This window comes from Pinus tabuliformis, chromosome 1_2 (genome assembly GCF_031772625.1).
Source record: "Pinus tabuliformis cultivar Carrire ecotype Pingquan chromosome 1_2, CPIR1, whole genome shotgun sequence".
In the NCBI taxonomy this organism is placed as follows: domain Eukaryota; kingdom Viridiplantae; phylum Streptophyta; class Pinopsida; order Pinales; family Pinaceae; genus Pinus; species Pinus tabuliformis.
This window is the reverse complement of record NC_142298.1, coordinates 252,515,514-252,539,687: the sequence shown is the minus strand read 5'-3', so window position 1 is coordinate 252,539,687 and position 24,174 is coordinate 252,515,514. Positions and strand designations below refer to the sequence as shown.

Here is a 24,174-nt window from a genome sequence, read left to right as displayed (position 1 = left end):
ACAATAAAAATGTCTTTTTCCAAAATATGTTAAAAAGGTATAAATTCTAAAACATATAAAACAAGATATCTAAAGTTACAAGCAAAGGACTTAGTAGTGTAAGTCCCTAATGTTAGATTCTTTGGGCTTGTCTTTCTTTGAGTCTCCTTCCTCAACAAAGTTAGCATGATCTCTATATCCCTTCTTATTCTTTGGATTGTCGGGATAGTCACTTTTGTAGTGACCCTTCTTATGGCATTGATAGCATTCTATCTTGGACATGTCAACTTTCTTCCTTGGTCCTTTCGATTTCTTTCCTTTATGTTGAGCAATATAGGCATTTGATACTCCTTCAGGATTGGCAACTAATGAGATCCTTAATTCTTCCTGACTGTAGGTAGTCCATAGTTCTTCAAAACTGGGAGCTTCCTTTCAACTATTAAGCCCTGCAACAAATCCACCCCATGAGGATGGCAATCCTAATAGAGCAGTGATTACGAGTTCTTTGTCTGTAACAATTTCATCAATGGCCAAGAGATCATCCCTGATTCTAGCTATCTTCACAAGGAAAGAGGCCATAATGTCTTCTTTAGTCATCTTTGTGGTCCTTAGCTCATTCTTCAAACTTGCTACTTGACCAATGTTCTTAATAGTAAATAACTTTGACAAGGCTTCATACATTTCCTGAGCATGATCGATGTTAGCTATGAATGGGACAAGGTTGTCCTTTATTCCTTCTACCATCAGAGTCATGGCCACCAATTCTAATTCCCTGTATTTCACTTTGTCAGCATCACTGGAATCCTCTGTAGGCTTCTTTACTTTTCCTTTGACCAAGTCCAGTACCTTGTTCTTTTCAAGGATTAGGTCAATCCTCTTCTTCTAGGACCTGTAGTTAGAGGCCCCTTCAAGTTTGTTCTCTCCCTTGATTGTGTTAGACATCTTCCTCGAATATAGTAGATTCCTTTCCTGAGATAGTCCTTTTGAATGGTTCCCTGATCAAGTGCTTGAGACTGCCTTTTACTTCCTTCTTCACCAAAGCTTTGATACCATGTTAGAAAATTAGAAAGGCAGAAAGATTTTCTTATTCTTGATAATTACTTGTGATGTTTCTTATTATTACGATTCTTTTATATTTTTTCCTTTAGTTCATCAAGCAATTGCCAAAGCAACAACCCATAAAACAATAGACACCAGATGTAGGCACTATGCCAGGGCAAAACCCCCCTCGAGGGGAAAACCCAATAAAGAAATTCTTCCTTTCAGTAGTATTCTTTGAAACTCTTCACCCTAGACCAAGACAAGACCTTCCCTCCACACCAGGTCAGCCTCCCAGAATTTTGAGCCCCTTCTAGCAAATTCGACTAGGCAGCAACTTCCGACAACAGATAAACTTGGAAGACTTCGATCTCCCAATCCAGAACTCGAAACAAAGAGAGAGAGACACCAGAAATTTGATTTTTCCTTTCTCCTTAGACTTCCCAAACTCGCATTCACTTCGGCTTCTCGGCAATAGACTTTGCACCTTTTCCCAGCTATAAGAGAACTTCACACTTTTTCCCAATTACAAGAGATATCGAACTTGTGAAAGAAACTTGTATTCATAGGCTCCATGTGAGGTCGAATAGGGTCCTTAGGCTGACTTGATTTTTCTAGGCTGACATAGTGTGGAGCATACATAAATCATATTTGACTCAATACATAACTTTTTTACATGATTCAAAAGCCCAAGAAGGGTCTCTTTAAAAGTACAATGACTCTATTGACTCAAAATAAATCCTAGAAGTCCTCAATAGGGACTTTGACTTAAAACATGGTGACCCAAGCATGAAACCCATGCTTTAATAAGTCACAATAATAATAATAAAAATTCTTTTCTTTATTCTTTTGACAAGTACATTACATAATGACTCAAGTACATTGATGAAGACTGAATATAGTTACATTTTCCAACACAATGATGTATAGTACATAGTGTTGAGATCGAAGGGAAAGTCTGTGGTTAGTTCTCGATGGATCTATAAGATCAAACATGCAGTTGATGGCAGTGTTGAGTAGTACAAAATGAGGTTCATGGCGAGAGGATTCTCCCAGAATGAGGGAGTGGATTACGATGAGACATTTGCACCTGTTACTAGATATGCATACATTATTACAGTTATCGCCATAGATTCATAGACGAGGTGGAGGATACATCAGATGGATGTGAAGATTGCTTTCCTCAATTGGGTGATTGAGGAGGAGGTGTATATTAAGCAAACTCAAGGTTTTGAGGTGCATGGGAGAGAGTCTCATGTATGCAGGTTGAATAAAGCTCCTTATGGGTCAAAGCATGCTTCATGCACATGGTATGCCAGGATTGATGGATATATTTGGTTTGGGCTTCACCAAGGGTGAGGCGGATCCTAACTTGTATTATGTACTTGTTGAGGGTGAGCCGCTCATCTTAGTACTTTATGTGTGCGATCTCTTCTTGAAAAGATCGGAGAAGCTCACAGGGATGTGCAAGGAGGATCTTGCTTTGGAGTTCAAGATGAAGGACATCAACTTGATGCACTACTTTTTGGGATTGGAGGTGTGGCAACAACCAAGATAGATTTTCTTTGGATAGGGCGAGTTTGCAATTTAGATCTTGAGGAGGTTCAGTTTGGAGGATTGCAAGCCTGTGTCTACACCAATGGTCACGAACTTGAAGCAACTAAGTGCTTTTGATGGCGAGTTGACGGATCCTATACTGTACAGGCAGCTAATATGTTCCTTGATGTATCTAGTCAACACTAGGTCGAATATATGTTTTGTTGTGAACATACTTAGCCAGTTCATGGTGGTGTTGAGATAGTTTCATTAGGTGGCAGTGAAGCATGTGCCGAGATACCTGCGAGGTACGATGGACTTTGGCCTGAGATATGTCAGAGGTGGAGGAGTGGAGCTGTAGGGGTACACAAATTCTGATTGGGCAGAGAGTGTAGTGGACATAAATCCACATCTGGATGTTGTTTCAGTTTGGGATCAACCACGATCTCTTGGTACAACGCGAAGCAACAGCCAGTGGCACTTAGTTCAGTAGAGGCAGAGTACATGGTGGCGAGTATTGCGAACTGTGAGGCAATGTGGCTTCTCAAGATGCTTGCAAGACTATTTGATTTGCAGATGGGGCCAACTGTGATTCATTGTGATAATTAGAGTTGCATTATGCTCTCTGAGAATTTCATGTTTCATGATCTATCCAAGCACATTGAGATCAAATATCACTTCATCAGAGACAGGGTCCGAAGAGGTGTTGTGAGATTGCAATACATTTTTATATAGGAGCAGGTGGCTGATGGTCTTACTAAGCCTCTAGTGAAAGGAAAGTTTGTAAAGTACTGAGATAAGTTGGGGATGGTGGAGAATCCCTTCCTTGTTAGGAGGGCGTGTTGAAGCTAGTGGTAGCTTTGGAAGGTCTTTTGCATAGGCTTGGTGTCTTAGCATGTAGGAGATGGTTTATTGCTCCTTTAGGTGCTTGCTTGGTAAAGTAAGTGATTTATGTCTTCTTTCCTAAGTCTAACTCAGGAATTATTGTGGACTTTTAAGTCATTTTCTAAGGATAAATAATTAAATTATTTAAGTGACCTAGAAATAATCTCAACCGTTGATCTCCAAGATGTTCTAGAAGGGAGATTAGGGATAGGGATTTGGACTTAATGAAGATGAGGATGTGAAGATACACAAGAACTCAAGAGAACGAATCATCACAATGAGAGTGATTTTTTCTAGTGCAAGTGGCTCATTGGATTAGGGCAAAGAGGAGTAGAAGTATGGGAGAATTGAGGGCGAATCCAGGAGGCAGAGTTGAGTAGATTGTAGGGCCAAATTGTTGGGGGGTGATCGATTTGATTTGGAGAAAGCCAAATTGCAGGGGGCCAAGTTTCTGAGGGTGCAGTGATAGCACACAAGGAAGGCGCAGGTCGATTTGTCAGCTGATTGATTGGGCTGAATTTTTGCAAGCCAATTTCTTCCAGAGGCCGATTTCCAGGTGGTCGAATTCATCCTGTGGGGGGCGAGTTACAGGTTCTAGTTATTGTATTTTTCCTCATATTTCTGTTGGTCGAAAACCCAAATTTTCCAGATTAATAGATGATGGAGAATTGTTATGGGTAATTTATTTTTGCAATGGTGATTGATCTCTCTGATTTATATTCAGCTACATATATTCATTTCTAGAAGTTAAAAATACCAGTGATTTTATTCTCGGTAATTCAGTATCTATTTGGCTAAATAAATAAATTGTTGGGAATAAAATAAATTGTTGTGAAAAAATAAATCTGGCTGGTATTTGGAAATTTAACATGGTGTGCATGCAGACTTGTTGGAAACTATTCTGTATACGTGAAGAAAGCAACCTTTAATGTAATTTGTGTTGTAGAGCATTTTTTCTGAATATAATTTATATTCTTGGAGCATGTGAACACAAACTTGCCTCTAGAGCATCAACCAACACAGTTAGATTGCCTCTGTCAAATGCACAATCATCTATGTTAAATTTCACATTTCTGTGTTTAATCAAGGCTTGCAGATGATGGGTGGACAAGGGGACTGAGGGGAAAGTTTCCAGGAAATTTGTAGAGACTCCCCAAATTTCAGGGCAATAAAAAAACTATCAGAAAAGAAACTATGTTATATCATGATTGATCAGGGATCAACACAATTTTCCTCCTTGCTGATACAAATAAACACAAGTGTTTTGTAGGGTTGCTTTTGATCATACAACTACCTTTTAAGAGAGGCATGAATGGTGATGGTGCATTCTGTAGCTTCCAGTAAAATGATTACCATAGTTTGGTGTAATCATTTATGCGACTCACTAATTTTAATTTTGGTCATATATTGACTTATGTTATTCTGTGGGCTATACTGTTGCTTCCAAAATTTTGTTGGACATTGGTTTCACAGCCCATTTCCATCTGCAATCCCACTGCACGTTTTTTTAATATTTTGTTCAACTTATTGTTATTATCCGAACTTGAATGAGTAAAATGGGGCATAATATCTTTGCTATAGGTTTGTGTTGTTTGAATAGACAGTATTTCAAGTTTTGATGGTTGAAAGTCTAGGTTTGAAACTTGAAGGGAAAATTTCCAAAAATTTCTTGTACATACCCCTTGCAAATGCCCTCAACTTATCCAAGCTTAAAATCTTACTGTCCCCAACCAAAAACCTCCACCCCAAAGCACAAAAATGTCTCTTGCTGTTCCATTGCATTGCAAAACGAAGTTGTAGGTACTTTTAAGTTTTAACCAAGTTGGAGTTTTACAGTGTGCACAGGGGCCCTCCCGCAACAAAAAAAGAAAGACAAGCTTTTATTGAGTATTATAATTACCACATGTCATAAGAGATGGTTGGTCATGGCCCATGGGGTTTGACAGATGTCTTGGCTTTTCCTATGATAGAGGATGCCGCTGGGATATACCATGTGGGTGTCCCTACTGAACAGGGGATGCTACTGGGATATATACAATGCAGGTATCTCTATTGGACAGGGGATGACATGTGATGTCTACTAGACACCCCCATCCTCAAGGAAAAATCCCTGTGGTAAATTGAATCTTGTTTCAATCGTCATTCTCGTTGAGTTTTAAAACAATTCACATGCTCTTGTCAAATGAATCATTGAATAGTATGTACAATGTGAGTATTCAGTATCAAAGTTGTCCCCAGTTAAGTGATCCTTAGTGTTGTAGATGAAACAATAGATGTGTCACTGTTGACCACTACCGGTCAACTGCCCATAGCAGTAACCCCCCTTTTCTTTGCAGAAAGGGTAGCGCTTGATCGACATGTCCGTGCCATTCTGCAGTCATCAACAACTTGATCAATCTATGTTGTAAACCCAGTCTGCATGTATAAATTGTAAATAATCTTAGCAGATATGAGTCATGTCTGTAAATTGCCTAGGTGGACCTAATTTTCTAAGTGACAATCTATGTCCCGGAAGGTTTTTCGTCTCACCGATCCATGATCGGCAGAGTTTTCCTTCAGCCTAACCCCAAAGCCGGGATGGATTTTGTCATTAGAATCTTAGGAGAATCCTAGTGTGTTAATCTGCTAGATTATAGTTGTGTCGCAGAATTGGGTGGTTTATGAGGGTCTATGTCAAATTGGTTTTCCCCCTTGAGATGTAAATTTGTAAAAGTCATGATCTAAAGTGTCTTGAGGGTTAGAAAATGTTTTAATCCCCTCATAAGTCCTAAGTCCTAGGTCCTAGGTGATTTTTCCAAAGGCTAAGTTCGAGGATCCATTTAAAAAATAAATTAAAAATTAAAAAAAAATTAAAAAATAAATGAATAATAATAAAAAATAAAAAATAATAAAAAATTATAAAATAAAGCAAAAACCCTAAAAAATAATAAAATAATAATATTTTGAGTAAATACATGCAAAGTTTTATTTTTTTAAAAGAATTAACAAATTCGACGGATGAGATTAAGAGATGTCTTGATCCTCATCAACGGTTGAGATCATTTTGACATGGATCACTCGAACTAGCCGTTGGGATCATTTCCTTTAAGTAGGGTGCTAGGGGTCATTTCAGATCATTGGATCTGTGAGTCTTGTGCTGAAGAAGCTCTCTTGTCGTTCATTTTTTTTGTGCAATAAAGAAGACTTTGGGGTTAAAAATCTTGCTGGTGTTACTCTTCTGAAAATGCTGTAAGATTGTTCTATTTTTTCTGCATAATTTATTTTCAGCGATTAATGATAGCTTAATGAAGATTGATCTAGGCACAGGTATCTTGTCTGATCTTTGCGGTTTGAATGATAGTTTAGATTCTGAAATATAGTGGCAGGTATCTCCATTTGATCTGGGTTTCACTATTGTTTTCTCCCTCCATGTTGATGGTTGATTTTAAGCTGTGCAGGAAATCCTTTTTCAGATTACCGGGTGTTAGGGGAAGTTCTCGGCTGAACCAGCCAACTCCCGGGTTATGTTTTCTGAAAGAGCCCAGCCAATTTTTGATCCCGGGCTTATCATTCAAAATATTTTTTATGAATGCATGCAGGGTTTTCTGAAGCATTTTACATTTAAATTAAATTCTGATAATATTACTGAGGTTATTGATAAATTTGGCTACTAAAGAGCCCTAGATCTATAAATACTGTAATTATTTAATTGGCTTTAGGGTTTTATCTCTAGCATATTTTATTTCTGGGTTTTCTGTTATTGTAGGTTGTAGGTACAAGTTTTGAAAGTTTTTCTGGGTCACTGTTTCGCTGTCCAGGGGTTTTTCAGATCTGGAAAAAATTTCACATCAGTTTCATTTGATAATCAGCTCCTGAGTTCTCACTGTCAGATCATCATTCAGCAAACTCAAACCAACGTAGTTGAGCCTCTCTATCAGGCTGCCTGCAGACAATTCATTATCAACCAGCGTGTTCTTTGCTATTCATGCATATCTATTTACTCTATTTTCTTTTGTGTTTGCTGCTCTTCAACGCACCTCCAATATTCACCTGCCCAGCTGTTTGAAATTCTCCCTGCACCTACGCATTTGATTCGCCATAATACGCTAAGGGAAGCATTATAAATCGATCCATCGTAACCCCTCCTGCAGATGCATCTTCACCAAGCTGTCTTCTGAGCAGCAAAAGACAAGAAAAACTCGAAAATCTGTGTGCATAGAGAGCAGGCATTTGGATGAACCCACACTTGGATAGCACGTCGGCCATCAACCTGAAGATACCCACGCTTTTTTTCTTTCTCGCCGCCGTCTGGTTGCTGGACGCTACATACTTTCAAACAGTGGTGTGAGTTTATATCAGGCATCGATTTTCAAATTTTTTGCGTGGGCATGACTGTCAGGAAAAGGACGCATCATTTAGAAACCTTTCAACGTGAACTATTCCTCGCCAGGTAACAAATCAAATCTCAGTCGAAACGCTCAGGTGAGTTTAAGATCGATTCACATTTCTATCCGCCACCATCGACTGTGCTCTTGCCGAAATTTCCTTTCCTGCGTTCATTCTTTTCGTTTCATGCTGGAATCAGGGTCACGACTTCTCGGTTTTGATAACTCAGACAGTAGCGTTCAGTTTTTATTAGACGCATTTTCGATTTTATTTTTATAATATAGATATTTGCGTGGTTATGTTTTAGATGAGGGTTTAGTCATAGTTTTCATTTTTTTGAAATTTTTTTGTCAGTTTTAGTCTCAGCTCGTCGCATTTTACTTTTCCTGCTGAGATTCAAATTCATTGATGTGGAATAAATGTTCATCATTTTAGACAAATCTGCACCTGAATGATCATCTTAAAGATTAGCTGCATATGATATCTGGTTAATGATTCTTGCATGGTTGTTTAAAGCATTTGATCTTTTTTTCGAAATTTTTAATAGCTGGATATCGATATTGAGATTTGAATATTACAAGAATTGTGTGGTTTTAACAGATATTTTACGCCGTTCTAGTTGTTTGATGATAAATGATTGTTGTTCATGGTTTGTATCTCTATATCATCTAGCAAGTAATCGTATAAACATAAATCTTATAAGGCGTTGGTCTTTTAACTTAATAAAATCATTTTAGTGCTTCGTGTCTCCCAAACCAACTGGTCGACAGTTGGTCTCCTTCATTTCATAGGGTCTACCCCCCTTAGCCGCGGGAGACAGGCTTAAACGGAGAGATCGGGGATCAGAGTGAGCCTCGGGTCTGAGCGTTGTCGTGTCAATCTATGCGACAACATTTTTTGGCGCCGTTGCCGGGGACAGAGTTTTTCGGGCCCTGGCGTTTCAACGACATTTATCATTCATCTTCTCATCTTTCTCATCTCTCATTTGAGCTGGCAGATTCAACCTTTGGGGTTATCATTTGGATCTTTTATTGCCTTATTTTTCGTCATATCAGCAGCATCTCTTCGGTTTGTTTCTTGTTTGGGTGGCGACTCCATTTTTCATTTTTCCCAGACAAGAAGCCTCCCTCATATCTACTTGTTGGTTGCTTTTTGGATCTTAGAATTAGATTCATTGTTCAAGTGGCGACTCCACTTCTTTCATCTCTTAATTTTCTTGAGCATAAATCTCTTTCTATCATCCATTTGATCCCGTATTATTCATCATGGATTATTCATTTAAACCATGTCATTTTATTGATAATCTCCATGATTTTCCGAAAGAGGCCATTTCTAAATTATTTAAGTTCTCAGATGGTGATACAGTCGCTGTTAGACAACATTTAAACAAGTTTACTTTGTAATGATCATATATTGTAGACTTCCTCAATATAATCATGAAGATTTCAAGATGCGTCTATTTGTCCATTCTTTAAAGGGTGATGCTTTGGACTGGTTTAATAGTTTTCCTGAAGATTCCTTCATTTCTTTGCAAGACATTGTCAATGCTTTTAAAGAAAGATATGGTGATCCAGATAGCTCGCCTTGTGCCCCTAAAATTGTGCAACAAAATGAAAGTAATCTGGAAAAAGGTCCAGCTGTCCAAGACAATTCTTCATATCAGAATGTGCCATCCACTTGTACCATTGCAATTCATAGTAGTGTTGACAATGAAAAGGAAGATCATAGGCAAATTATACAAGATCTATTGCTACTGGTAAGAAATATGGAGATAAATCAAACTAATTACGCCAATGATGTGAGAAATTTATGCACTCATCTGGAAAAGCGTAATAGGGAGATGGAGATCATGCAAAATCAACATAGTAAGGAAATTGAAGCCATGAAGATTAATCATGACACAAAAATTAGATTCATGCAAAGCAAGATGTCAGGCTTAGAGGAAAACATGATGACCATGAAAGCTGATCATGATAGGGAAATTAATTCTATGCAGACCAAGTTATTAACTATGGATGAAGAAATGACTATCATGACGTTCAATCATAATAATCAGTTAGCTGCCATGCAAGCAAATTATGAAGAAGAAATAAACTCCATGCAGTATTTCCTGATGAATATAAAGGAAAAGAACGATAAAGTAATAAAAGATATGGAAGACGACCATGCCAGGCAAATCAGTGCTATAAAGGTTGAACACTCTAGTCAGATAAATGCCATTAAAATACAGGTTCAAAAGTTTCAACAATGGTCAGAGGATGAGAGAAACCAGGAGACATCAATAGATCAGGAGCCTTCTCATTCGTTGCAACAAGTTCTATCTTATTATGAGGAGGTCATTGGTTCGATTGAAAGATGGTTAATTGAAGGTGATCCAGATAGACTAAAAAATGATAAAGATCAGATGCTGGATAAAGAAAGACATGTCACGCATATCTTACATACTTCATCTGATAGCTTTGAAACAGAAAGTTCCATGTCATCAGTAATACAGCCTGCCACAAAGAAAAAGCGCAAGAGAAAGAAAATGAGAAGAAGATTTGATGCATCAGACGGCCGCGAGCAGCTTGATTTTCGGATAGCAAAAAGTCCTACCATATGCAGAATTGGACATGGCACATCCGACAAGCAGCTGACAGATTTGCCTGAAAGCAGGCAAATGCTCAGTATACACTATATTGAACACATCTGATGCCATGGGGCATCCTTTGTATTGTATTTCTAACCTTACTCCTTGTCATTTCAGCATTTTCATCTCTGTTTTAGGATTAGATTTGCTTTTCTAGACTAGTTACTAAATGAAGAGCTTTTATCTTTCCTGTGCTTAATTTATATGATGATTTTGGATGGATGCTACTTATATTTTGTTGTGTGTTGCATGGGTGCAGATTCTGGATTCTCACATTCCTACAGTGCAGCAATGTGTCCCCAAGTAGAGCCAGATGTTGACCACTACCGGTCAACTGCCCATAGCAGTAACCCCCCTTTTCTTTGCAGAAAGGGTAGCGCTTGATCGACATGTCCGTGCCATTCTGCAGTCATTGACAACTTGATCAATCTATGTTGTAAACCCAGTCTGCATGTATAAATTGTAAATAATCTTAGCAGATATGAGTCATGTATGTAAATTGCCTAGGTGGACCTAATTTTCTAAGTGACAATCTACGTCCCGAAAGGTTTTTCGTCTCACCGATCCATGATCGGCAGAGTTTTCCTTCAGCCTAACCCCAAAGCCGGGATGGATTTTGTCATTAGAATCTTAGGAGAATCCTAGTGTGTTAATCTGCTAGATTATAGTTGTGTCGCAGAACTGGGTGGTTTATGAGGGTCTATGTCAAATTGGTTTTCCCCCTTGAGATGTAAATTTGTAAAAGTCATGATCTAAAGTGTCTTGAGGGTTAGAAAATGTTTTAATCCCCTCATAAGTCCAAGTCCTAGGTCCTAGGTGATTTTTCCAAAGGCTAAGTTCGAGGATCCATTTAAAAAATAAATTAAAAGTTAAAAATAAAATAAATAATAATAAAAAATAAAAAATTATAAAATAAAGCAAAAACCTTAAAAAATAATAAAATAATAATATTTTGAGTAAATACATGCAAAGTTTTATTTTTTAAAAGAATTAACAAATTCGACGGATGAAATTAAGAGATGTCTTGATCCTCATCAACGGTCGAGATCATTTTGACATGGATCACTCGAACTAGCCGTTGGGATCATTTCCTTTAAGTAGGGTGCTAGGGGTCATTTCAGATCATTGGATCTGTGAGTCTTGTGCTGAAGAAGCTCTCTTGTAGTTCATTTTTTTTGTGCAATAAAGAAGACTTTGGGGTTAAAAATCTTGCTGGTGTTACTCTTCTGAAAATGTTGTAAGATTGTTCTATTTTTTCTGCATAATTTTATTTTCAGCCATTAATGATAGCTTAATGAAGATTGATCTAGGTACAGGTATCTTGTCTGATCTTTGGGGTTTGAATGATAGTTTAGATTCTGAAATATAGTGGCAGGTATCTCCATTTGATCTGGGTTTCACTATTGTTTTCTCCCTCTATGTTGATGGTTGATTTTAAGCTGTGCAGGAAATCCTTTTTCAGATTACCGGGTGTTAGGGGAAGTTCTCGGGTGAACCAACCAACTCCTGGGTTATGTTTTCTGAAAGAGCCCAGCGAGTTCTTGGTCCCGGGCTTATCATTCGAAATATTTTTTATGAATGCATGCAGGGTTTTCTGAAGCATTTTACATTTAAATTAAATTCTGATAATATTACTGAGGTTATTGATAAATTTGGCTACTAAAGAGCCCTAGATCTGTAAATACTGTAATTATTTAGTTGGCTTTAGGGTTTTATCTCTAGCATATTTTATTTCTGGGTTTTCTGTTATTGTAGGTTGCAGGTACAAGTTTTGAAAGTTTTGCAGGGTCACTGTTTCGCTGTCCAGGGTTTTTTCAGATCTGGAAAAATTTTCACATCAGTTTCATTTGATAATCAGCTCCTGAGTTCTCACTGTCAAATCATCATTCAGCAAACTCAAACCAGCGCAACTGAGCCTCTCTATCAGGCTGCCTGCAGACAATTCATTATCAACCAGCGTGTTCTTGGCTATTCATGCATATCTATTTACTCTATTTTCTTTTGCGTTTGCTGCTCTTCAACGCACCTCCAATATTCCCCTGCCCAGTTGTTTGAAATTCTCCCTACACCTACGCATTTGATTCGCCATAATACGCTAAGGGAAGCATTATAAATCGATCCATCGTAACCCCTCCCGCAGATGCATCTTCACCAAGCCGTCTTCTGAGCAGCAGAAGACTAGAAAAACTCGAAAATCTGTGTGCATAGAGAGCAGGCATTTGGATGAACCCGCACTTGGATAGCATGTCGGCCATCAACCTGAAGATACCCACGCATTTTTTCTTTCTCGCCGCTGTCTGGTTGCTGGACGCTACATACTTTCAAACAGTGGCGTGAGTTTATATCAGGCATCGATTTTCAAATTTTTTGCGTGGGCATGACTGTCAGGAAAATGACGCATCATTTAGAAACCTTTCAACGTGAACTATTCCTCGCCAGGTAACAAATCAAATCTCAGTCGAAACGCTCAGGTGAGTTTAAGATCGATTCGCATTTCTATCCGCCACCATCGACTGTGCTCTTGCCGAAATTTCCTTTCTTGTGTTCATTCTTTTCGTTTCATGCTGGAATCAGGGTCACGACTTCTTGGTTTTGATAACTCAGACAGTAGCGTTCAGTTTTTATTAGACGCATTTTCGATTTTAGTTTTATAATATAGATATTTGCGTGGTTATGTTTTAGATGAGGGTTTAGTCATAGTTTTCATTTTTTTGAAATTTTTTTGTCAGTTTTAGTCTCAGCTCGTCGCATTTTATTTTTCCTGCTGAGATTCGAATTCATTGATGTGGAATAAATGTTCATCATTTTAGACAAATCTTTACCTGAATGATCATCTTAAAGATTAGCTGCATATGATATCTGGTTAATGATTCTTGCATGGTTGTTTAAAGCATTTGATCTTTTTTTCGAAATTTTTAATAGCTGGATATCGATATTGAGATTTGAATATTACAAGAATTGTGTGGTTTTAACAGATATCTTACGCCGTTCTAGTCGTTTGATGATAAATGATTGTTGTTCATGGTTTGTATTTCTATATCATCTAGCAAGTAATCGTATAAACATAAATCTTATAAGGCACTGGTCTTTTAACTTAATAAAATCATTTTAGTGCTTCGTGTCTCCCAAACCAACTGGTCGACAGTTGGTCTCCTTCACCTCATAGGGTCTACCTCCCTTAGCCGCAGGAGACAGGCTTAAACAGAGAGATCGGGGATCAGAGTGACAGCCCCGTCTGAGCGTTGTCGTGTCAATATGCGCGACAACAGTGACTATTAAAAAAAGTATACTTAGCCAATTATATGACAAAATGTGCTAGGTATGATGATGATTGATGGGTGAAGTGCCTTATGACTGACAATGATGATGATGATGAAGAACAATCCTCCATTGTATGATTTTGAAAAGATGTGATTGGAATGATGAAGGTTAAACTTAGTGAGAAAAAAGAAGGGCGGTGTGTAGATTGCGGGCAACAAGAGCATAGTTCCACAAATCGTCTGCAGAATGCTAAGAAGTATTGTCATAGTTGGGAACAAAAGACTGGTCCTTTAAAGAATATCCTTGCAATCTAAAAGCTAATGAATTAGGGAAGGAGAAATAAAGTTGATTTAATATATGAAGCAGACAGACCCATCAACAGAAGGGAGTTCGGCACAATCAGAACCACAAGATCAAGCAAAAAAAGATGTGGAACAAAATTAATTAAATGAATGACAAGGCCAACTATGCAAGGTGGGAAATATAATGAATGTGATTGTATGAATTTGAGCGGAACAAATAAGTTGTAGTGACAGGCCCATGTGGGTTGTAAGCAATGTTTTCTGTATGAGCTTGAGAGCTTGTTGTATGAAGGAAAATGGGTGGCAGTCAGAGTTGTTGTTGGTGATCTTAGTATAGGACATTCTTTGTGTATATTTCTTCTGCTGATTTATTTTAGAGTAGGGCAAATGGTCAAAGAGCCATATGTTGTTTTCTTATGTTTAATGCATGACAGTCTTGATTATTATTCTTTATTTGATGAGATTAGTAATAAAAATTGATTTAATGTTATACTGTTACACCCATAATACCTCTTGTTCTCATGCCTGTCTCAATGATTTGTTGTAATAATTGAATGTCATGTGTATGCTGAACAACATAGGTGAGGGTTGATCACTAGATGATATGTCTGCCAACAATGGTCAGGTGGGCAATTATAGTAACGGGGATGAAACCATTTTAAATTAGGATATTGGCAACAGGAAAGCACTTTTTAAAAGTGAATTTGGTCAAGTTGAGAAGCATTATTTCCAAATGCAAGACTAAGTTGGACATCATGTCAAGGTGACTTAAAACCTTGTGCAATTAATTTGGTATAGTAAGCTCATAAATTACAATAACAAAAATTATGAAAACAATAATTTTCTTGTGGTTCAAGCAGGTCTGAAGACAGGTTTCAGCTTTTCCATATTCTAAGGATAGCCTTTTTGAACTTGTAAAGACCTCCATTTGAAATTTGTCATCCATTTAATGCTCTTCTATTTCAACATGGAAACTTCCCTCTTTGTTAATTTTCTTGAAGCTCTGCAACTACTTAGATGAATTACTGAAAACAAGGCAACTGAAAACTGAAACCAAATTTACTTTCACCAAGATACAGAGTTTCTTAACAATCTATAAGCAGCGGAAAAACACTAGAGATAAAAACACGTGCACGCAAAATTGACACACTTGTTTTACTCAGGAAACTCAAATGCCAAAACCTTCTTTCTTTTTTGTGGTATTTTATTAATTGTTCTTTGAGAAAATTTATCGATTACAATTCACGTAGCTACTGCAGCCAGCAACATGTCTCTGAGAAATATTCTCAACCTGCCCTGAGAATCCTGATCCCTCCTCCCTAAATCCTTGTGCACTTGAGCGAATCCTGATCCCTGCTCCCTAAATCCTTGTGCACTTGAGCTCCCTAAATCTTTGCGCATTAGGATCCTATTTCCTTGCACAAATGGGCCTATTTCCTTTGCGCACTAGCTCCTATTTCCTAGCGCACATGGCCTCCCAAGTCCTAGCGCACAATTATGAGCACTCCACACACAAAGAATGATATATGAATTTGTTCCTTCGTCCTTCTCCTTTTTAATAGAATTCAAACCATGCAGTGAAGCCTAATCATCACTGAAGTCTTCATTCATTCTCTTTCCAATCAACACTGAAGTCTTAACTCGTTCTAACTGAACTTGTCACTGCCACCTCGTCCTGTAGTCTAACTGAAGAAAACTCTACTTAACTGAAGCTCCAACACTAAGCATGAAAACTTGATGACCATTCCAGTAAACTGGAAATTAACTCATCGTAACTGAAGTCTATCTCATGAACTCGCACTCATGCTAGAGTGACAAATTTGTGGTCTTCACTGGGTAAGGCACAAGCCAGAGGACCTTCCATCACTACATTTTCAACACTCTTAATAAATGTCTACTAAACTTATGGGTGATCCCAATAGGAAGTATAATATCCTACTCAGTGCTCACTTGAGGACATTTTTAAAAATTTCAGTGAGGTTGAAGCCACTCAAGAAAGGGGGAGTTATTATATAACAATCAACATAAGTCAAAATAATAATTCTAAATTTAAAGCGTGGATCACCTTTTGTCATATGGATATTAAGGATAGAATAGCATTGCAACAACCGGGATGCACGTTAAAGGTTGAGAAACAAGCCGTAAAACATTCAAGCTCTTGATCACATGTGGCAGAACTAAAACAATTATTATTTTTTTTGGCAGTGCTATACTTGTATGTCAATTTCCTAATGATGGACCTCCATTGACTTATTTTAAATTTAAGTTCAGATGATCTTGTTTTGAGTAAAACATTTATTGATTTGCTATATTTAAAATGTTGCAACTCAGACTGACGGGACATGTTTTGTTTACCAGGTTTGACAAGGTCCTGATCTTTTGCTTGTTTTTGCTACTTTATTCACTGGTGTATATCAGTTATTGAAGTCAATGTGACTGTAGGTATGGATTATTCCTATAAGGAATTTACATCTATCTATTTTACATTTGAAAGAGTAGACACCAGATAGAATGTGGCATGACTTTGGAGCTTATTAATATCTTTTAGATATGATATGATATCTAGAATCCATTTCTTAAGGAAGATTTTTTTCCTCTGCTCCAAGAACATTGCAGTAAGCCTTTGAAATGCTCATTCTAATTGCATCTTACTGTTCCTGCAGTGCGCCTCTTCAAGTCACAGCCAAAACAAAAAGCAGCCTAAGGATATTGGTACATGGGAGCAAGCATCAATACAAGATTTCTCAACCACCCGTCATTGGTTTCTAGTGGAGTCCCTTATATCTTAAATCTGTTCGTAATATGCCTAGCTAATAAATTATGGTAATTGGGTCTACCTCTCTTGTTCAATCTTCCATTGTAATTCTTTAGTTCCCGGTCAGATTGCATTGCATTGTTTCTGCCATTATTTTTGCTTCTTACGGTGTAGAAGATTTGTTAAATGCACAGAGGAACATGGCTTTGTAAATTCTCCAGGCCAAGGCATGCAAACTACTTGATAGGCATTACATCAGAATTTAATGCCTCAGTTATTGAGATTGGAGAATATTGTAAGTTCTTCAGAGGACAAAGCCTTCTGGGCAATTGGGCAATTCACAAGAGTTGTTCCTTCCATAAAGTGGTACAATTGCTGCTTAGGGTGCTTTGTCTTAAGAAGTTTCTTTTAAAATATTTACATCGGTTAAATCATTTTTTTGTTCAATTCACAGAACATTACATACTGTGTTTTGAAAATTCTTTGTCAGGTTTTTAAGGTCTCTAGGTTGAAACTCCCAACGCTCCTATGGATGTGATCAAGGTTTCCCTTAGCCAGAGTGTTACGAGAAGCGTCTTTCATTTGAGTGAATATTAAATTTTAGAAGGTACTATAGTTAATCCCCATTTATCTGAGTCTGTTCATTGAGACTAATTACACGAGAGAGCATGCTAACTTGTGTTGATTTCCAAACAGAAAATTGTTTCTTCTTGTAATTTTGTCATTTTTCACTTCGTTCTTTATTCTCAAGATAGTCTTACAGAGTTTGTCTGGTGGCTTTTTAAAGAGGGCAGGGGCAGTTGTGGGCACACATGTAATTTACACATATGTTTATAGGAAAACATAAGGTTTCAATTTTGGATGTATAGACACTACCTTATTCTAATGAGAAAATTGGTATTTGTATTTGTTCAATGTCTTGTTCTGTTTTATTCCCATTCACCAACAATTAGTGTGGAGTGGCAAAGGGTTCTACCGTGTGGGAAGCTTGTGGGATACAAGTATAAGGACGGTTACTTGATCTAGAAAATCATCATCCTTTTACTTTGACTGGGACTACTTCGAAGGTAAGGTTCTACATTCTATGCAAAGAAGTATTTTGAAATTATATATCAATTGCAGAAGGAAAAGCAATTATTCTTTTCAAAAATTGGAGAAAGCCAATGTAATAAAGAATTGAAACAGATGATTGATAGCACATACTCTTCTGTTGAAGAACAGAAATTTGTAACTTGTTTTTCCCTTCTAGGGTCAAATATTTGTCTGCGGTATTAAAATTATATATTTATTATTTAATGCTTTAACTGTTTCAGATTTTTGTTGAAGTGTTAGCAATGGTTGATTTGATTTAGAACCAATTCCTTGATTAAGAAACCATTTCATTATAATTATGACTTCGCTACATAATCGACAACACTTCTATTCATCAATATTTTTGAAAACTCCTATTATATCATATTAAAAGATGTACATTTAAGGTATATGAAAAAATGTATTTATGTCAATGTTTACATTAGATGGAAAATATGAAAAAGTGCATATTCTAATTCAACTTTCCATTTGATGTCGAAGAACATTTGGGGAGTAGAGATTATGAGATCTCTCATGGAATCACAGAAAGGGGAGAAAATATTACATACAGCTCTCTGAAAATATGTGCACATTGGAATGTGAGGCTTGTATTGACGAAGACTTGGCAAATCCTTAATTTAGCATCATGTGTGGTAATGCTGGAGTCAACTCTGAACTAATGGGAAATTATATTTGTTCCATCTTACATGCTCAAGTCTGTCACGAAAAGTTTGTTTAAGATCATGTCAGACTAAGTTCTCTAGACAATCACTAACGCATAAATTTAAACCTGTCAATTGGGCTACTGCTTGTGCTCCAAGTGAAAAGGGTGGATTGGGATTTAGTGACGCTTTGCTGGTGTCTAAAGCTAAAGGGATTCGAGATTGTGGAAGTTCTTCGAAGTTTGAAATCAGCGATGGCATGAGGTTCAAATGGGTTAATGCCTTGCTAATCGGGCCTCAAGTAAAGTGATGATCTTGGACAATCCTTAAAATTGAGTTCTGTATTTAAAATCAATTGTGGGCATCACGGGGAAAATTAGTCCCTGGTCAGTTTTACATTCCAGGAAAAGAAGTTATTTTCCTTCATATTCAGAAGGACCGAGGGAGAGTGTTGGGCGTAATACCTTTGAGCGAAGTGTCGGGATTAGAATATTTGTTGTTTGGTGTGAAAGTGATAAAAGAGAGGTTGGAGGTATTTAAAATAGAAAATAGTGATACCCCATTATATTTATTGTATTAGTGGAGTAGAATATCGCTGAAGTTGTCTCCACAGACCATGCTGTGTTATTCAAATTTCATCAAAGAAATGCAGGTAACCCAACTGAATCTTTAGGTAGGTCAGAAAGAGATGGTGCATACATGCAAGGCCAAGAGATTTGTTTGCATTTGAGGTTATTGCAAATGGCCTTCTAGTGCCCAGGAGGGTGAGAACTATATGGTCTCACGGACATGGAACCCAAATGCCTGGTATGTGGATAAGGCATGGTTTGGGCCATGTTTGGGACTGTAGCTTGACAAAATGCTTATGCTAGAGATGATTGATATAGATATTTGGGTAAAGAAGGATTTCGATCGTGGTCAGGGAATGCAAGATTTGTCTCATGGAAAATTGGTTAGAGATTATTGATATAGAGAATTGGGGAGGAGGATTTCACGGAAAATTGGTTAGAGATTATTGATATAGAGAATTGGGGAGAGGAGGATTTCAAGCGTCGCTGGGATGAGTGATTTCATATATTTTAAAGACCAGACCGTAGCTGGGGAAGGCATGGTTTGTCGCTCTAATAATGATAATTTTAATAACACAAATCTCTCGATTACTGAATTTTTCATATATATATATATATATTCTCTTTGATTAGTGATTTTTTCATTCAATTATTGCGCGAGAGGCGCTCTACAACACAGTAGATGAGGGAGTTGTTTGTCTAAAATTTAAAAAATATGTGCGAGCTAATATATGTATATGAGAGATGTACATATGTTGTGTGTAACATTATTTAAAAAAATAATAATAATGAAAATTAAATAAAAATGACAATAAAAATAACCTTATAAAAATTTAATAATAAAAAATAATATGTTTTAAGAATTTATAGTGAAAATTAAATAAAAATGACAAATTAAAAATAACCCTATAAAAATTTAATAATGAAAAAAAATTGTTTTAAGAATCCATGGTATTGATCCGTAGTATTCATGTGGAATATAACCTATTTTAAGGGGAAATAAAACTAGGGTAGATCCATCATAGTTTGATGGTATATTTAGATACATAATTAGCATGTAAAGGTAAAACCTAGGAAAATTGTAATAATTACATTTTATTTAATATTTTACCTCCATCTATTTTTTACTAGGTTATATTGGGTAAAATATAATATTATAATATTACATTTTACCCAAATATTTCCCTTATTGTAATTTTTCTTTATATTTGAAGTTTGAAAGTAAACAAAGTTCACTATAAAATTAGGGGTGGGAGGAAATATTGCCTAAAATGTAATAATATTACATTTTAATTAGTGTTTCCCCCATACCTAGTCACTTTTATTGGGTGGGGGTGGTAATACATATTGTAATATTATATTTTATCCAAGATTTCTCTTCACTAACTTTTTATTACAAAGTTTCTTTATATTTGAGGTTCATAAGTAAACTTAACTTTTGTAAAAATAAAATAAAATAAAAACATAAAATTAATTAATCACATTTATATTTATAAAATTATAATTAATAATTAAACCAGCGTAGATCTAGATGCAAATCTCTTTTAAAATGAAAAGGGATTTGACCCTTCGTTGATTGATAGATCCAAAGTTAAGATGGATCTAAGCTAGTATATATATATATATATGGATTTCAACTCTTTGTTTGGGGTAATTGAGTAATTGAACTACTGTTAATGACAATGACACTCTTAATTATATTGGTACGACTGATTCGACCTTTAGGGTTTTGACTATTTTAACTTTGGGTTTAACAAAAATTATTTGAGATGCAAATCTCTTTTAAAATAAAAAGAGATTTGACCCCTCTTAGTGCTTTGATAGATCCAAAATTAAAATAAATCTAAACTAGTGTCTATATATATATATAAGAATTTCAACTCTTGTTTGAGGTGATTGAGTAATTGAAAATTATTTGAAATGCAATTTTCTTTTAAAATAAAAAGAAATTTGACCTTTATTGGTGCTTGATAGATCCAGAATTAAGATGAATTTGAACTATGTATATATATAAATTTATATGAATTTCAAGTAATTGGATAAATGAACTACTGTTAATTATAGATTTATATGAATTTCAAGTAATTGGGTAAATGAACTACTGTTAATTATATTGGTATAGCTAATTCAACCTTTAAAGTTTTGGGCATTTTTTACTTTTATATAATGACTCAACACTTTTGCAAGTTGCAGCGGAGTAATTTTGTTCAATGGAACTTCAAATGCCCAAAACCGGCCGGATCAACCATACCAATATAATTAACAGTAGTTCGTGTTGAAATTTGATATTTATTCCATAAATTATTAGCGATATCTTTCCACGGTAATATTCACAGGTCTCTACAATAGTTGCTTCCCGTCAACCTGTTAAAACGTAGGTATTGTTGGAATCACTTGCACTTGTCGGGATAAGGCTGCCACTGCACTCGTATCAACTAACCACAACACCGTAGCACGATTCGCTAGAATCTGTTGCCATCGACTTTGATGGCCTGGGAATCAGACTCACCAAATAGAAAACAGCTGTTGAAACATATTCAGACATATCTCTCCCATTGCAGTAGGCATTGCTGTCAGGTATGAGAAGTATACAAAAGTCAAAACAGAATTCGTCCATGACAACAACAAACTGGTAAAATTTAAGATGATGATCCCATCTCTGTGAGTTAAGGAGTAAAGTTGTTATAATCGCGTGGCAGTTCCGCAATTCTTAGAACGACGAAGGAAGACGATTTGAGTGCCGTCCTGGTCAGAACTGCCACAGACATTTCTGCATTGAGGTCCACCTCGAGAGACCTAAACCGGAACTATCTAGGTGTCGCTGCGCCGGCTCAGATATAAATTATGTGGGGAATAACTTAAAACAAGCCCATCATCAATTCCGGCCTCTGAAATTTTGGTGTTTGGAATCAATTTGCAATTCCCCTCTGAAATTTTGGTGTTTGGAATCAAAGAGTCTGACTATTCGTTACTCAGCCTTACTATATATCATAAGGTTCATGGTAAAATTACAACCTTTCGTTATTAGACACTCATCATATATATTAAAATTTAAAAGGATTTTAAATTAAATAGAACCTTGAAAATTTACTTCAGAACATAAATTGATTTTGAGAAAATTGTAGTTTAAATGTTTTATTATTTTGACATTTTCTAATCTAATTGGATTAAAAAAAAATGATTTTGGATTAATGGAATTGTACATATCAATCATTAACATCGTAAAATCAGGCAAGTTGTACTAGGAATTTTTGAAGGCATTTAATTCATTTTCATATGAAAAATATGAAAGATAACATTTTTAATAGTTCAAAATTAAAATATCATATAACATTTAATTTCTTAAAATTATTGGAATAAGAGGTAAAAATATGTTGTAGGACCTTTGTATTTTGTGCCTTTATTTATTAGTGAAGAATATGAGAGCTTTTTGCAATGATGATATCTTTAAAAAGTCAACTAAAGCGAAATGAATTTGAGAAATGAAATAATTAGAAATGGAAAAATACGAGATTTATCAACATTTATACAAAATGTGATATTGTTTTATTAAAGCTTACATGGATTTTTTAAAGAAAATATATTAGCATCACTATATGTGTGAATGAAAAAGACAAATACATTGACAGTGATATTGCTAATCAATTATGAATGAAGAAGGCTAAACATTCTAGGATTTCAACCTTTTTTTTGGCTTTTTGTCATTTTCATTCAACCAAGTGATTTGTCCAATTTGATGAAATTGTTGCTTTTACTGTACAAATGGATTCCTGTGGATACCATTATTGCAATTGTATTGTGTTATATACATCTCTAATATCTGTAATTTTGTCAACCAAATTTTAGGTAAAAAATGTTTGCTTACCTGCTTGTTATTTTGAGATATTATAAAAAGTTTAATTTGTAACACATTTAGATTACAAGATTATTAATCCATGGATTAGGAGAATTAGAAAATATGAACTTTTTTCAATAGAAAACAACATAAAATAAACAATATACCATTGAATATACACTTCAACACATATTACATCTATGTTTGAAAAAATAACTAGAAAATATGATTTTTTTTCAATAAAAAACTACATAAAATAAACAATACCATTGAATATATATTTTGACACTCCTCAATATTACATCTATATCTAAAAAAACGTTGCCATAATTTTAGGTTCAACTTGGATGGAAACATTGAGAAATTTTAAACATGAAGAATAATTTTCCTTGTAAGTTTGACAAATATAAATTTGTGGGGCTTTGCAATAAAGTCATGTTTAAAATTTTCCTTGTCAAAGGATTTGCTAAAAGATGTAGGATTTTCAAAAAAATCTTTGACAAGGTTGTAGCTAACAAAGATGATGAATTTTATACTTTACAAATTAAAGTCTAAATCTTGATCACATAGATTAAGAAGTTTAAAAAAGAAAGAAAGAAGTTAGAGAAACTTACTAGCAAGGAAGTATTAATTAAAAAAGGGAACGATGTTTTTGATCCAATTGAATTAGAGAAGTGGAAATTCATAACTATAGAAAAATGAACCAATACATTCAATGAATTTAAAAAATTAGAAAGATGTTTATGTTGAAATGTTATTAATAAATAAATGACAAAAAATATCCAAATATGAGTGTTTTAAAAACAAGATGCAAGATAAAGGGCGTCTCGTTGTTATCTTAAATATGGTAGTCATTGTATTGTTTAATTTGTTAAACAAGAATAAATTAATATAAAAAAGTGTAGTGATGATCTTAGTAATTTGGAAGAAAGTTCAAAAGTGGAATGTTATCATCCTTCAAATTACAAAGGTCATTCTCACACAACGTCACATAAAATCAAATTAGGATGTTTTGATCCTTTCTCAATATGACATTTCTGGTTAGCACTTCATAGTCCATATTGTGACATAATATGAGTGCTAAAATGACTTTGTTACATTAATTTGAATTCTTATAGTAAGGTTTTCAATTTTTCTGCAATTTTATTGAAAAATTGCTTAATAAATTAAAATAAACAATTGAAATAATTGAAATTGAGAATAGAACATTAATAAGCATAGACACCTTCAGGTTTATTTTAAATGATCCAGAGCACACCACCATTAGATATTCCTTACATCAAATAA

At 35.6% G+C, this 24,174-nt stretch overlaps 1 protein-coding gene across 5 annotated transcripts in view; it reads left to right on the top strand.

The window, feature by feature from the left end:
• LOC149205321 (SKP1-like protein 21) overlaps positions 1–17,665 on the top strand; it is a 288,166-nt gene extending 270,501 nt beyond the window's left edge. For 3 of the 5 annotated variants that reach the window (XR_016252443.1, XR_016252440.1, XR_016252442.1), the window contains 2 exons: positions 16,354–16,437; positions 16,659–17,665. Coding sequence is in view for 1 of the 5 variants with exons in the window: in XM_089394998.1 (XP_089251124.1) it covers positions 16,659–16,699 (41 nt within the window). In the remaining 4 variants the exon portion in view is untranslated. The remainder of the gene's footprint in view (positions 1–16,353; positions 16,438–16,658) is intronic. The other 2 variants (XR_016252441.1, XM_089394998.1) reach the window with 2 other exon arrangements.
• The last annotated feature ends 6,509 nt before the right edge of the window (positions 17,666–24,174 follow it).